Source organism: Amblyomma americanum, chromosome 6 (assembly GCF_052857255.1).
Source record: "Amblyomma americanum isolate KBUSLIRL-KWMA chromosome 6, ASM5285725v1, whole genome shotgun sequence".
Lineage (NCBI taxonomy): Eukaryota > Metazoa > Arthropoda > Arachnida > Ixodida > Ixodidae > Amblyomma > Amblyomma americanum.
The window spans coordinates 28,722,077-28,735,636 of record NC_135502.1 but is presented as its reverse complement, the minus strand read 5'-3'; the positions used below and the strand labels follow the sequence as shown (position 1 = coordinate 28,735,636).

Sequence of the window (13,560 nt, the reverse complement as noted above, 5' to 3'; positions counted from 1 at the left end):
CCACAGCCGTGTGTACCGTCCATAGTACATTTTTTGTCAGTAAGTCATCGAAAATATCTGCTGTGGTTGCTCAACATTTCTCAATGTAAGGAACAACAGAAAGCTGATACCAACACAGTGACGGTCACAAAATTAGTTATTTGTTTTGGGCCCCCTTTTCTCGTGCAATTTGTGTTGTAATTTAGCATTCGTAATGCATCACAGGATAGATAACCCATGTACATGGGGGACCCACTGTCCTCCAACTAATGGTTGGTTTATGATGGTTTACGAGGGTTTAACGTCCCAAAGCGACTCAGGCTATGAGAGACGCCGTAGTGAAGGACTCCGGATAATTTCGACCACCCGGGGTTCTTTAACATGCACTGACGTCGCACAGTACACGGGCCTGTAGAATTTCGCCTCCATCGAAATTCGACCGCCGCACCCGGGATCAAACCCGCACCTTTCGGGCCAGCAGCCAAGCGCCATAACCACTCAGCCACCGCGGCGGCCTCCAACTAATGGTCTGTTGAGAGTTTGTAAAATACAATGTGGCCATCACCACTCATGCCAGCAAGCAAAGACTATGATCAGGCTATAATATCAGAATGCATAGTTTTGTCATGGCACTACACAAATAAAATGTGGTTTTCTACTGTGTTTCAAGCATGAAGCACAAAATGCTTAGATGCACTGTCCGGCAGAACTTCAAAAATTCAATCTGGGGCAATGAAAGTCCTTTCAAGGACACTTTCAAATGGTGCTGTTGAAGGAGTGAAATGAGAAGCAAAAGGCCAACACTTATACCATTCAGCTATGGAGCAGTATCCTTTTTGGAAGCTACTGGAATTGTACCAATGACTCACACTACAACAAGGCTACACTCTTTTGCATACAGCTAGGTGGCACTATGCCATCCATTAAAAGCTACGATTTTATGCTTGCATAAATGATGTGGACTGGCAGTCTGTTTAGTAAGTCTGTCATGTATTAGATTATAGACAACAAAATCAGAAAAAAAAAAACATATAAACAACTTCTCAGAAAAAGGAAGGTCTCTTTGATTTGGCTGCACCTGCTGCACCAGCTTAAGGAGTGCAGCATGAGATCTTGGCTGGCTTGCACTCTCGGAATTGGAAGCGCAGTCGTAGCACAGCAATAATGGCAACCCTCAGGTGTAGGTCGGAGAAGATTTCACCGTAGTTTAAATGAAGTGATGACAGTTCATTCTTGAAAGGAGGAGGTGGGTAACTTCATGACGTCAGAGTTGTAAACCTAAGTGGTCAGGTCGAGCCCCAAGGGGAGCATTTCAGCGCATATTCGTAAATAATCTGTGCAATGACTTTTTTTCAGTAAAAAGATGACTTCCTGGGGCTGGCTCACGGGAACACTTATTGCCATTAGCTGCTCGAAAATTCTTCACATGTTTCGAGATTTTAGCGGCCGCTGATGTCGGCATGCAGCATGCAGTTGGCTGCGATTTCGTGGCGGTGCCAATTATATAGCAGACGAACAGGCCTGCGCTCGTCTATTTGTTTTCGAAGCAGCCAGTGCCAAGCTGCACTTGAACTACCCGAACTGACTCTGCATGCTCGCGGAACTTGATGGAACTTGACGGAAGCCAGTACAGCTAAATCGAAGAGAATTGAAATCGAGTCATCACCATCATCATCATCAGCCTGATTATGACCACTGCAGGATAAAGACCTCTCCCATATCTCTCCAATTAACTCTGCCTTTAGCCAGCTGCAGCCATGTTATCCCTGCAAACTTCTTGATCTCATCTGCCCAAATGATTTCCTGCTGCGCCCTGCTAAGCTTGCCTCCCCCTGAATGCCAGTCCGTTACCCTTGAAGACCATCTCGCCTACGCATTACATGCCCTGTCCATGCCCATTTCTTTATGTCATTTAGTCGTGCTTGTTCCCTGACTCACTCTGATTTCTTTCTGTCTCTTAATGTTACAGGTATCATTTTCCTTTCCACAACTCGCTGCATTGTCCCAAGTTTAACTCTTTTCTTACTGCGGGAAAACAGGCAATTCCATGGTGTTGTGCATAAAACTTTTTAGTGCGCTGGCACTCGATGGGTTACTAGCAAAAAAAAAAAGCCATTGTGAGTCCTGGTGAACCTCGCAGTAACTCATATAAGCTCGGAGGAGCTTCGCGCCAGCAGCAGTCGAGTGGAGAGAGGGTGCGAAGATGAAGAGTGAGAAACACGGTTGCATGCACATGCAGTTGCCAGAAAAACGAGGCAAAGGATGAAGTCACATGCGGTGCAAGAAATGATAATTCATGGATGAAGCCCGTCCTACGACAGATTCAGGAGTCAAACAATGTGCACAGCGACCTGAACAGCAACGCAAAAGAAGAGAGCACCGACATAAGTCAATCAGTCCAGTAGACATAGCGAGGCAGCAAGGCAAAGCAGCCCGGCGAAAACAGTATAACCTTACTAAACGAGATGAGGAAAAAGATGAAGAGCGAGAAACGCGGTTGCGCGCACATGAGGTGCGAGAAAGAACAGGCGAATTAAGAAGTCGATGGAGAAACAGAGAGGCATGTACAGGTGGCTTCAGAGACTGCCAAACAGAGGAAACGATGGCTCGAATCGCAACGAGCAGCTCAGGTGGCTTATCGCAAGAGCAAAGCCGAGGAATGACTGAAAGAGCATTTGGGTGCAACTCGAATTTTCAACTTATACATGGCTTGCACTGACGTCGTAGCTGGGAACCCTGGGATACTGTTCCGCCATGTTGGTGCAGTCGCAGCGGCCGTGGTGCACTTGATGCAATTCGCGCGTACGGTGTACTTCGACGGCGTTGCGATGGTTATCTGCGCTGTTGTTGGATGCTCCAACCGCACTTGTTGGGCGAAATCAACAAACACAGACTTTTTTCGTCTTCCAAAGGTCATCGAGCATCAAGGTGACCGTACGAAAGCTTTATGCGCGAAGCGACGGGAGGTGTGGCTGGCTCGTATAAAACGTGCCGATCTCAACACCGAAAGGACGGCCATACGTGTTTGCGGCGCCCACTTCGTAAAAGGTAAGTCCGTTGCATATGCACAATGTTTATTTAGGCGCATGACGTACAAGCATAGCGGAAAATCTCATTTTAAACAAATTTTTCTTGCATTTTGTAGGCAGACCATCAAAACTGTGGGAGGAGACGGACCCGGACTGGGCCCCCACGCTTTTGCTCGGCTACAGCGCAAAACATGGTGATCCCGGTCGCCACACTCGCGCGGCAAGACGACGGACCCAGAAACGCGCGGCTCAAGCGGAGTGTCAGGCTGAGGAGTCGGCAACAGTGGAGGCTACGAATCCAAATTAACATTGGACACATCTCTGCGAAGGCACACGTCACTGTCGATCCTGTCGCGCTACCGGACCGTCGAAAACGGCAACAGCGATGGCTTGATCAGTTAAGGCGGGCCATAAAAACTGCGCGACGCGATAGGCGACACCTAAATTGTTGGTCGGCAAATCTGTAGCGAGCGATAACAATCTCTTCACTCGTGACCGTTTCTTTTTTGCGCAATAACTTGTTGGGTTTCCAAACTAAGATAAACCAGCAACGGTTCCTTTCATATGCCCATAAAAATAGAATAACTCGTGATTTAATCTGAAGGCGTCCAGGTTCAGTACATATGAAGAAATGAATCACTAGCCTGACAGTTTGTAAACAGTTCTTTTTAAAACTTTACTGAGTGATTGCTTGCACTCAGTCACTTGTGGATTTAATAACCGTTATTTCTTTACTCTAATCCTTACAAAGATCAATGCCCTGCGGCTTACCTCTCCAAGTAGAAGCACCTTGTCCCCTTGCAGCTGTTTTGCCGACAGTCCCTTCACCCAGCCGCTAGTGAAATAATTATGCGCCTCGGTGGACTTAAACGCCTTCATTTCTTCAAGGGTCAGAAAGCTTGCAGAAAAAACAAGGTAATTGACGATGTCACCGTAACAAATCTCTGGAAATATGTCGACATCGCTTGTGTCCGTTCCCGGCCGCAGCATGAACGGGTCGATATTATCGCAGAGACGCACTTTTTCCGCATACCGAACGCGCTCCGACCCCGTAAGATCTAAGCGGTAGGTAGCGTCTAAAGGCTGCTTACTGAGAAGCGGCGGAATGCCACACAAAAGGCAACAAAATTGCACGTGTTACCAATAGCGAGGAAACGCGTGCGACCCGCACTCCACCGACTCCGCACAGACTGCACCAACATGTCCGCCGCAGCGCGCGCCGCCGGACGTGACGTCACATGCAAACCATGTATAAAAAGCTGAAGAAAGATAAACAAAGCTAGACAAGGGCAAATGTGCTAGCACGCCTGTCGCATTTAGCTTGACCAGGTAAATCTAGGGCCAATTTTTTTTCACCCATAAATTTATAAATAGCCTTTTATTGCACAGCGTATCACAGTGTAGCTAACAAAATTTTGTTTTTAATGACATAAACAAAAAGCAGAACTTATATTACTTACAAAGGAAACAATCTTTGATTGGCAAAATATGAAAGACTAACATAAAGATTCACAAAATTATTAAATACATCTAGTCAGAAAATAGGAGAATAAAAAATCTAGAATATATGTTTTGTGCCTTCCGATGTGAGAAACAAGCACCCTAAGTTACAGCACTCTTCACGCCCAATTTTTGTGTCAGAAAAAAAAAAAATTGCTCACGCACAGCACTTTAGCCAGCTCTGAAGTGGAGTTTCAAGGTTGACTCCGGACAGTCTTACAGAAAACTGCGTCCACTACACTGCTGGAGGCATGGAATTGTTGAGAACATGGCCAGTAACTTCAGAGCGACCCGGAAAGCTATGAATGTCCAGGCTGAGTGGAACAAATATCCTTGTCTGAACCAAAATACGACGAATGGACATCATATTTTCGCACAAAGCTTTCGCTTACACCTACAAAGTCAGACGTCTATGCTGCGAAATTACCAGAACACCATCATTGCTGAGCACGGTCAGTGTGAGACTAGGACACCTGCTTGGGTGCCATGTTTACCTTGATCACTTCCTTCGTGTCGACAGGTTTCATGCAAAGTTTAAAAGTACTCTCTCATATGGCTGGAAAAAAAAACAATTCCGAAACTGATGTACAGACCTCTTGCAACATACTGAATAGCGTCACCTGACCAGAAGCAGCCCGGATTGCTGAGAATGGGGCATTTCACGCCATCATTCAAACTGAATGATCTGAAAGGCGCAGTAAGGAAAGAGTTCAGCTCAACCCTTTTCATTAGCCTCCTCGTTTCTACCCATCAGTGGGTACCGGTATGATACAGCTGCTATATACTTGCCCCTGAAATCATAAATGCAGGTTCAAAATAATGTGTCCTACCACATCAATTCAGGCATTGTTTGACATGACTACACTCCTTTGTTTCCTACATCATATTAGCTGCACAGCACAGGAAAACAACGAGAATTTCCAGGGAAAAGGCATATTAATTATGCTGGGTAGCCCTAATGCTAAGGTTTCAATAAACCAAATTACTATGCAACAAACTCATGAATAATTTGCTAGAAGCTGACAGAGTCTAATCTATTCTCAAGTGTGCTTCTCAGTGTACAGCAGCAGGGAAACTGTAAAGGCACTTCAGCTTTCTCCTCTACACAGCAACAACAAAAATTGACGCACGTTTAAGCTATGCTGTGTAATATGAGGACCCAGCAATAGCTGTTACGCTGTACTATAAAAACCTTCCCACTATTCACACTGAGCCGCCAATTCAGTGCCCTTTTGCATCATGTTGCTGCAGCTCATCCTCTCCCACTACACTGCATGCACCGTAGCTGCAAACACACGCCCTCCACAATGCCTCTCTATATTCCCTTGCAGTCTTGCTAAACATCACTGCATTGCTGCTCCCTCTAGCTGCGCCAGGCTGCAGCTGCCAGGTCCCTCACCCTCCATGCTCCACCTTTACAACAATGTGCTTCTCTCTTGCTCTCGATGCTCAGCACTGCAGTGCTACATCCTTGACTGTATCACACCTGCTATTTTTCCCCTCCTAGCCCCTCTCCTAATCCTTACATCTCTCCTCCTCTATTCCTATTCTCAAATACCTTCTCTTCCACTGTTTGGTCATCTGCGCCAACACCGCAGATTCAGGGGTTCCTCCCAGCAACAGCTGTCGTCGCATTTCTCAGTTCAGTACCCTTCTTTGGAACCTCCTCAAGAACGCCACTATACCATGCAGGAACACATCATACACCAAACTCATACTTAACAATACCATTCATGGGGCACAGCAACAGGCCTCGGAAATTTTAACTGTTCCTACGATGCACTATTACCTGGCTGCTTTTCCATGACAGTCAACAAGCCAGTTCTCCGTTGCCGAGGCTTCCACTGAGCATCCTGCACCTCCTCAACGTTGCCCATGGCAACTGTATGCCTCTTGCCATGGCCACGTGCCTGCAGGTACCTGCACAAGAACAGCACATTTACAGAGCGCTCTAAGAGCTGCCTGCTAATTGGAAGCTAACTCTATCAAATTCGAAAATGTCTGAGAGGCTACAGAAAACATTCTCAGCGGTGAATGCATAAAGTAAAACAGACAAGCAGCTTTCAGTGAAGCTTGGTCAGAAATATAAACCAGAATCATAAAGTTCAATCCAGTGGCTAATCTATGCAGTGCAGTCACTTCTCCTCTATACTTGTCTTTGGTCTCCTAACAGGTACTTCATTTCTCAATGCTGATAACATACTTTAATGTGTGGATTATCGAAATGAACAATGCCTAGTCATTTCACAAGGAAAAAGTTGTGCATTTAAAATTATGCACTTAAACATGGAGGAAAAGTGGGAAGTTTCCCTTTGAGGCATTTTAAGGTTTCTTTTGCAGAGTTTAATGTCGAAAAGCATCTCAGGATATGGGGGCAGCATCTTCAGGTCATGCAGTTCTTGCTTGCGACCAGCGCCTAGAGAACAAGAGCAGAACCACATCTGCTAACCTTGATATGGCATTGCTGTCCATCTGCTCTTCCAGCTCTTTGCACTCATCACCGAGTGCGGATATTGGATGAAGAGACTGCGGCACTGCAGGGCTCACAGTAGACAACTTCTGAAAGGTAGGGTAGGAAGAAGAAGAAAAAAGAAATGAATAACACAGCACTCCACAAGATCACTTTACAAATTGCCATTAAGACAATTTTACACTGCTGTCATGACATGCATCACTGAAATGCACCTGCACGAGGTGAAGCATTCTATTTGAAGTTAAAAAACACCACAAAGAGATTTGTTTTGTGAAACAGGAAGGAAAAAAAAAGGAGTCAATTTGATTTCAGTTAATTTTGATTCGAATCCAACCACAAAACTACGAGACACAGAGTGCTGATTTGCATTCAACAGCCAGTTCATAACTACTTTTACACACTGGCTGTGGCAGCGTCCAACATTTCAGAAAAGTTAGCAAAATGTGACAGCAGTCTATAGGCGAAAAGTTCTCCGTGGCTGCATACATCAAAGAAGGAGGAGTGCTGCTCATGTCCTCAGCCAAACTCTTCAGTCTTGCGTGACAGGCATTGGCAAATTCACAGGGGCCAGCACAGAAAGCTACACTCCACTTCGTTCCTGCTTTGTTGACTGCGAATGCTAAACGGTTGGACTCACAAGTCAATCACACTATGGCAGCTGGACATGTGAGTACATACTGAGAACAGATCTGCCCACATAATAATGGCAACCTTAACAGCAGTACTCATAAAAAAACATAAAAGAAGGAAGAACATGAACATGACTGTTCCTTTGTCCATGTGTTTCTACCTGCGCTGCTGCTAACAAGTAAGCCAAATAAACCAGCCCAGAAATGTGTGTTGAAATACTGGTAAAATTATGCAAAACAATGCCACTAACAACTAAAAATGGTTCTGCACAAACAACCCTACGGTTTTAAAAAACAACAGGGCACTGCATTCTTTCTGTATCTGCTTAAAAAGGGTGCTCTTTTAGAAGCTACCGTAGAACCTCTCTATAGTAAAGTAGCTCGGACCGACAAAAGTCGTTACTATATCAGGGTCTTTACTATCAGTTGTTGGTCATGGCATATGGCTCTGGCTATACTGCTTACTAAGCACGAAGTGTTGGTTTATAAAAGAAACACTTAGAAATACCCTACATCCTGCTCTTATTGTCCCTATATGTGATAATCATTTATTTTCATTTATCACATGTCATCACGTTTTCGACTTGGTTTATGCATCCTGTGGAAGTACTGCGAATTTGCACAATACAATTGGCTACGAATGTAACACCAGTTTGATTCCATGTGAAAATCAAAGCTTTGCATGATCAAGGCGTCGTCTTCCGTGGCCTCAGCGTCATTGAAGAAGTAGCGGTCAAGAAACGCGCGCGATACTGTGAAGGGCGGCAAAACCACCTACGCAGTGGCAGCCTTCCGCTTCTTGTCACCGCATCCCTGTGCTTCATGCTACCGTGCTACGAACGCACGCCCCTTTCTTCCCTTTTCTAGCCCTCGCTGCACTTTTACTGGCTTTCCTTTCTTAGCGGCTCGCGCCGCCTTCTTTCTACGTTCATAGCCAGATTTACATTTTCCGTGCGCACCGCACGCTTTGCCTCACGACTTCAAGGCCTTCAAAACGTTCGCTTCTCCGCGCGGCTTTCCGAGCTTGGTGGCGAAGCCACCTCATTCGCCACCTCAAAGAGCGTCATTTTATTGTATTCGTACAGGCCTCGCGGTCCTTGACCTCGCGCGTGCCACGATGTCACCATTTTGCGGGAAGTATATTGCCACGGCCAGACGCTTTTTACTATAGTCGTTTCTGCGGAAAAAATATTTTCTATAACAAAAAAAGTACAGTCATCTATGGAAGGCAAAATGGGACCGCAGCTTCACTTTACTATATCAGAGTTTTTACTATAACCAAGTTCACTATAGCGGAGTCCTACTGTATTCTGATATTCAAAGCTTAACGAGTAAATGTTTGATTACACAATGACCATAAGTTGCTCTGAGTGTGCAATTAGAAGGAATCAAAATAAAAAAAAGGGTGCAGTAACTGTCTCACTTCTCAGTGGACACCTCAAACATGCCATGAGGGAAGGGACGAGAAGGGAGTGAAAGAAGGAAAAGGAAAGAGGTGCAGCAGTGGAGAGGTCTGGAATGATTTTGACCACCTAGGGATCTTTACCCTGCACTGACATCCCACAGCACACAGACTCGTTTTGCATTTCGCCTCCATTAGACTCTTCAATTAATGCATTCATAACAGAAGGGGAAAAGCGAAAACAAGGTTTTGAACCTGCTATGGTCCTTCTTCTAGTTACTGACTGGTGCTCACAAACATAACTATGCATTCACAACGTTTCTGTGCCTATTGGCATTCAGATGGATGTGAACAAAAAAGGAAAGAGAAAGGCATTGAGGCTAGCCAGACTTTGGGGGTCCAGTATGACAAAGTTTATGACTACTTATATGCAATAACACTTGTTACATTACACATGATGACACTTAAAGACCATTCACTGAGCTGCATCTAATGAGCAAGAAGCTGATTTTCTGGACCACAGAAGAATACTGGGTATTCCCGACATACGTAGCACATAATACTGTAACATTATAGCTGATGCAGTACACCTGCACACTCCAACATCATCTGCTATCTAACCGCGAATGTGACGTTCAACAAAAGAACAAAATGAAAAATGCCGTGCAGTGCCCAGAGCATGCAAGCAAACCACAGAGAATTGAATGCTGTTCCCTTAATGGCCAAACTTGTGCCCATGAAATGAAAATGACAGGGAAAAAAACAGAGGTACTTATGCCACTTTGCAGTTTTTTGGGAGCAACATCTGTGGGATTATGCAATCACAGTTGCATTCACAGCGAACATGTCGGGAACCGAAAAACTACCACACTTGATTGAGAAGTCAGCCAAGCCGAGGTGATTCAAAGACGCCTAATTGACATCAGGAGTCATCTACAAGAATAAAAAAGCGTGGATAAATGGGTAGCTCTTTGAGGAGCACATGCGCTGATGCACATCGCACTATATAACCTCAAGGCTATGAAGTTGCTATTTCTGCTTCTGAACACTACAGCGATTGGCCGCCACTTGGACCAAGGCAACATTCAAGCTGTGAAGCAGCTGATAGGAAAAAAATCTGAGGGCGCTTAGGTCTGCTTAAGTGCAGGAATGCGAAAGGATGAACCTTTCCATAACGCAGGTTTTTTTCCATGGTGCTTGTAGCCATTGCATTTTTTTTTGTTTTTATTATGTATGCATTTTTTATTTTTGATCTTTACTTTTATTTGATTTTACTTTTACTTTTTATTTTACTAGTTAGTAATTAATGGCTCATTACTAACAAATGACTAATTACTAATTACCCATTACTTAGTAATTGCTAAGAGTATATGGGTTATAGCAATCATGCCGTTGATAACTTCATAGATTGTGACAGGTTTCGCGGACGGAGGGACGGACGGACAACGATGAGCCATTAAAGGCTTTCACCTTAAAATCTGCTGCGCAGAATACTTGAATGTGACAAGGTTTTATCCATCAACCAGCTCTGTTGGGAATATTTATGGCAGCAAGTTGAATGTTGAATCTGCGACAGTGTAGAGCTGTTTCAAGCATACTGGCTTCCCAGTGTGCATGGGCTAGGCAGAGGATGTGAGCGATACTGTAGACCAGGCTTGTGACAGCCTACTCGCTGAAGTGCTGGAGCGGCACGGCACTACAGAAGGCATGCCCTTCACAGACTTAGGGACACAGACAGTGCAACTGAAACTTCACTGGACATGTCCGTCACAACCACCATCACCTCAGTTGTGGCCAAAGTGCCAGCTATTGGCTGCGTCAAGGATGACAATAACACAGGAAATGACAGCACGGGCGATTCAGGCTCGACAGTGGCAAAAGTTGCGCGTGCCATAAATGTTATGCGGGTGTTTACTGAGAAAAAGAGACTGGCAGAAGAGCAGGTTTGTGGCTTAAATGAGTTTGAGGCTGCTGCTGTTGCTGCTAGGCCGCCACGGCGGCAAACTAAAATAACAGACTTTTGCAGTGCCAAGTAGTAAATATAGACTGCATCTATTTTTTTTTCCCCTTTTATAATAAAAATCACTGGTTTTGGTTTTTTACAAATAAGTGGGCGATCATGCCATTTCGGTATGTACCTTCTGGTATGTACTTTTGCAACCTCCAGACAACTACAGTTTAACGATATTTTAATTATAGTGAGCAAATCTCACACCAAAATGGAATAACGCCTTGTGTTGAGACATGACTACAGGTAAAAAGAGAGGCACATGCTTGTGGCAATATCAGACCAGCAACGAGACTCACAGGTGAGAGCAGCTCCTTGCTCGACGGGTGGCTGTACTGGCCTTGACACAAGTGGCGTTGGAAGAACATCTGGATGTTGGCACCTCCATCCGAGGCACGCCGACCAAAGCCCCCAACTGCAGCAGCCACAGAAAAGTGAAGGGAGGTACACTGAAGACCTAGCAGGTGATGACAGCAGTCATAGGGTCGACATATTCAAGTTTCACCGCCCCCCAACAAGGCACCCCCCCCCAAAGCAAGATGGCAGGTGTTTAATACAAGCGCACAGTGCTTTGTGTCAGCTGTGGAATTTCAGTAGTTAGCATTAGCAAAAACAGCAAGTAGCATCACAAGGTCCATCATGGCGCAAACCTGCCATTAAATGGCGGCAGAGTGTGATGATGAATGAACTGCGGCGCCTTGTGTAGGTAATGGCGAGGAATAAACACGAAAGAACTGTAAAAGGCATCAGTAGAGTAGGCAACAAAAGTAAAAAAATAATACTTTGCCCGAAAAACCTGTTTCTGCCCAGGATCAAACTGGGAAACTTACGCGCGCGCGCAAGATGCAATGTGATAACCATTAAACCAAGAAAACCGGAATTGGAAAAGATAGTGGACATTTCACTCTCTCAGAAACATATGGCACCTTTGCTGGCCTAGATAAAAAAAAATCTACCATCCTTCTTTTTTTTTCACCACCACGATATGTGATGGATCAGTTCGTTTGAAAGAGAGCATGCAAGTTATATTACAGCATGTGTTATTTCACAAAGCCCACCAACGAATACTGCTTGTGTACGAGATCTGAGCCAAAATGAGCCAACGGTCTGTGAAGGAGAACTGTTCATACTGGTTTCTAATGTAGCAGCACATGTTCCCGCTGTTGCCAGCTCTAGTGGTGCAGACATCAACTCTGACCCCAGAAGGTGACAAAGTCAAATAAGCCGTGCAACATGAGCCATGTGCTCTACTGTCTCTGTGCTAAAAGGAATAAACCTAGAGTTGGTTTTGTCAGGATGTCCAGTTATGAGATCTTATACCTCCCTGCACCCTACACTATAAACAGCGGCATAGTATTTCTCGGAGGGAGTGATGGTGTTTCATGCAAAAAGAAAGTAACCTGTTTATGCGGCATCAACAATAGTTCGAGAGAGAGGTCTGCCCATTAGCAGCATGACAGTCGGTCCCTATAGAAGCGCCAGCATCAGCAGTAAGTGTTTAAGGACAACGCGAACACTCACAGGCTCCCATGGCAGGTGGTGGCTTGAGCAGGTGTTGGTCCTTGACGGAGAAATTGTGTGGTGGGTGGTGCTGGACGCGGGGAAGATTCTGGGGCAGGTTGGTGTGGGGCAGTGCACTGACAGGCAGGGCTCCAACAGGGGGAGGGGGACACTCTCCTTCCGGTGGGTCCCCTGGCCCCACGGTGTGCCGTCGCACGACTGCCGGCTGCACCTGCTGGTCCGGCCACAGCTCTTCGCTGTCCGACTCGAGGTCAATCTCCCCAAACTGAAATCAGGGGAAGCAGGCAATGAATTTTATATCTACATGCAATCAAGACAGCTCGACACATGGGCAGTTGCGCTCAATGTGACCCAGCACCAGAGCACCAGCTAGAGTGCATAATGTAACAGGCAGCATTAAACAGGCAGGAATACTGCAGAGAATTCTTCCCCATTGGTACTCACTGCACCTCCATTCCACAATTTGTTTACAAACACAACGTACATGGTGCCTTGTGAGTCACGTTTCACTGTTTGCAGATGCACCTTGCAGGCTGTACCAACCATGACTGCACATTACATCCACTGGTATGCATCAAAGACAGCACTGACTTTTGCCTCTTGTCTTTCACAAGAAACTGGAGTGAACAAGTTACTGCACAATAGCTGAAATTTCCATTATCAGTATGTGGTAAAAACTGCAGCAACTACAGTGATTATTGCTTTCCACAAATTTACTGTTCATTCTGTCTCCAGCTTCTGTCACATGCTCATGTGAGCAAGGTGTTAATGTCAGAATTAGAAAACAGTGCCGGCATATGGTGACAGCTCGGGAAGCGAGACAGCTGCCATTCTGTCCTCACATCATTTCCTTGTTCTAACATTTGAAAATGCATCAACCAGCCCAAGCGTATTGTTGAACAGCACTTGTAGTGTGTGTCCTTATTCTTTTGCCCGTGGTTCCGTGCAGGCTGTTTCATTCATCTTGAACACGAAGCTCTCTTGCTGCTTTTGACCTCAACATTTGTGTTAAGCCAGCA

At 45.4% G+C, this 13,560-nt stretch overlaps 1 protein-coding gene across 2 annotated transcripts in view; it reads right to left on the bottom strand.

Annotated features, from left to right (window-relative positions):
* Sik3 (Salt-inducible kinase 3) overlaps window positions 1-13,560 on the bottom strand; it is an 87,372-nt gene that overhangs the window by 7,707 nt on the left and 66,105 nt on the right. Inside the window, exons 10-13 of one of the 2 annotated variants that reach the window (XM_077668880.1) lie at window positions 12,542-12,806; window positions 11,320-11,435; window positions 6,958-7,067; window positions 6,298-6,428 (exon numbers count right to left, since the gene is read on the bottom strand). In XM_077668880.1, coding sequence (XP_077525006.1) covers window positions 6,298-6,428; window positions 6,958-7,067; window positions 11,320-11,435; window positions 12,542-12,806 — 622 coding nt within the window. The remainder of the gene's footprint in view (window positions 1-6,297; window positions 6,429-6,957; window positions 7,068-11,319; window positions 11,436-12,541; window positions 12,807-13,560) is intronic. The other variant, XM_077668882.1, reaches the window with a different exon arrangement.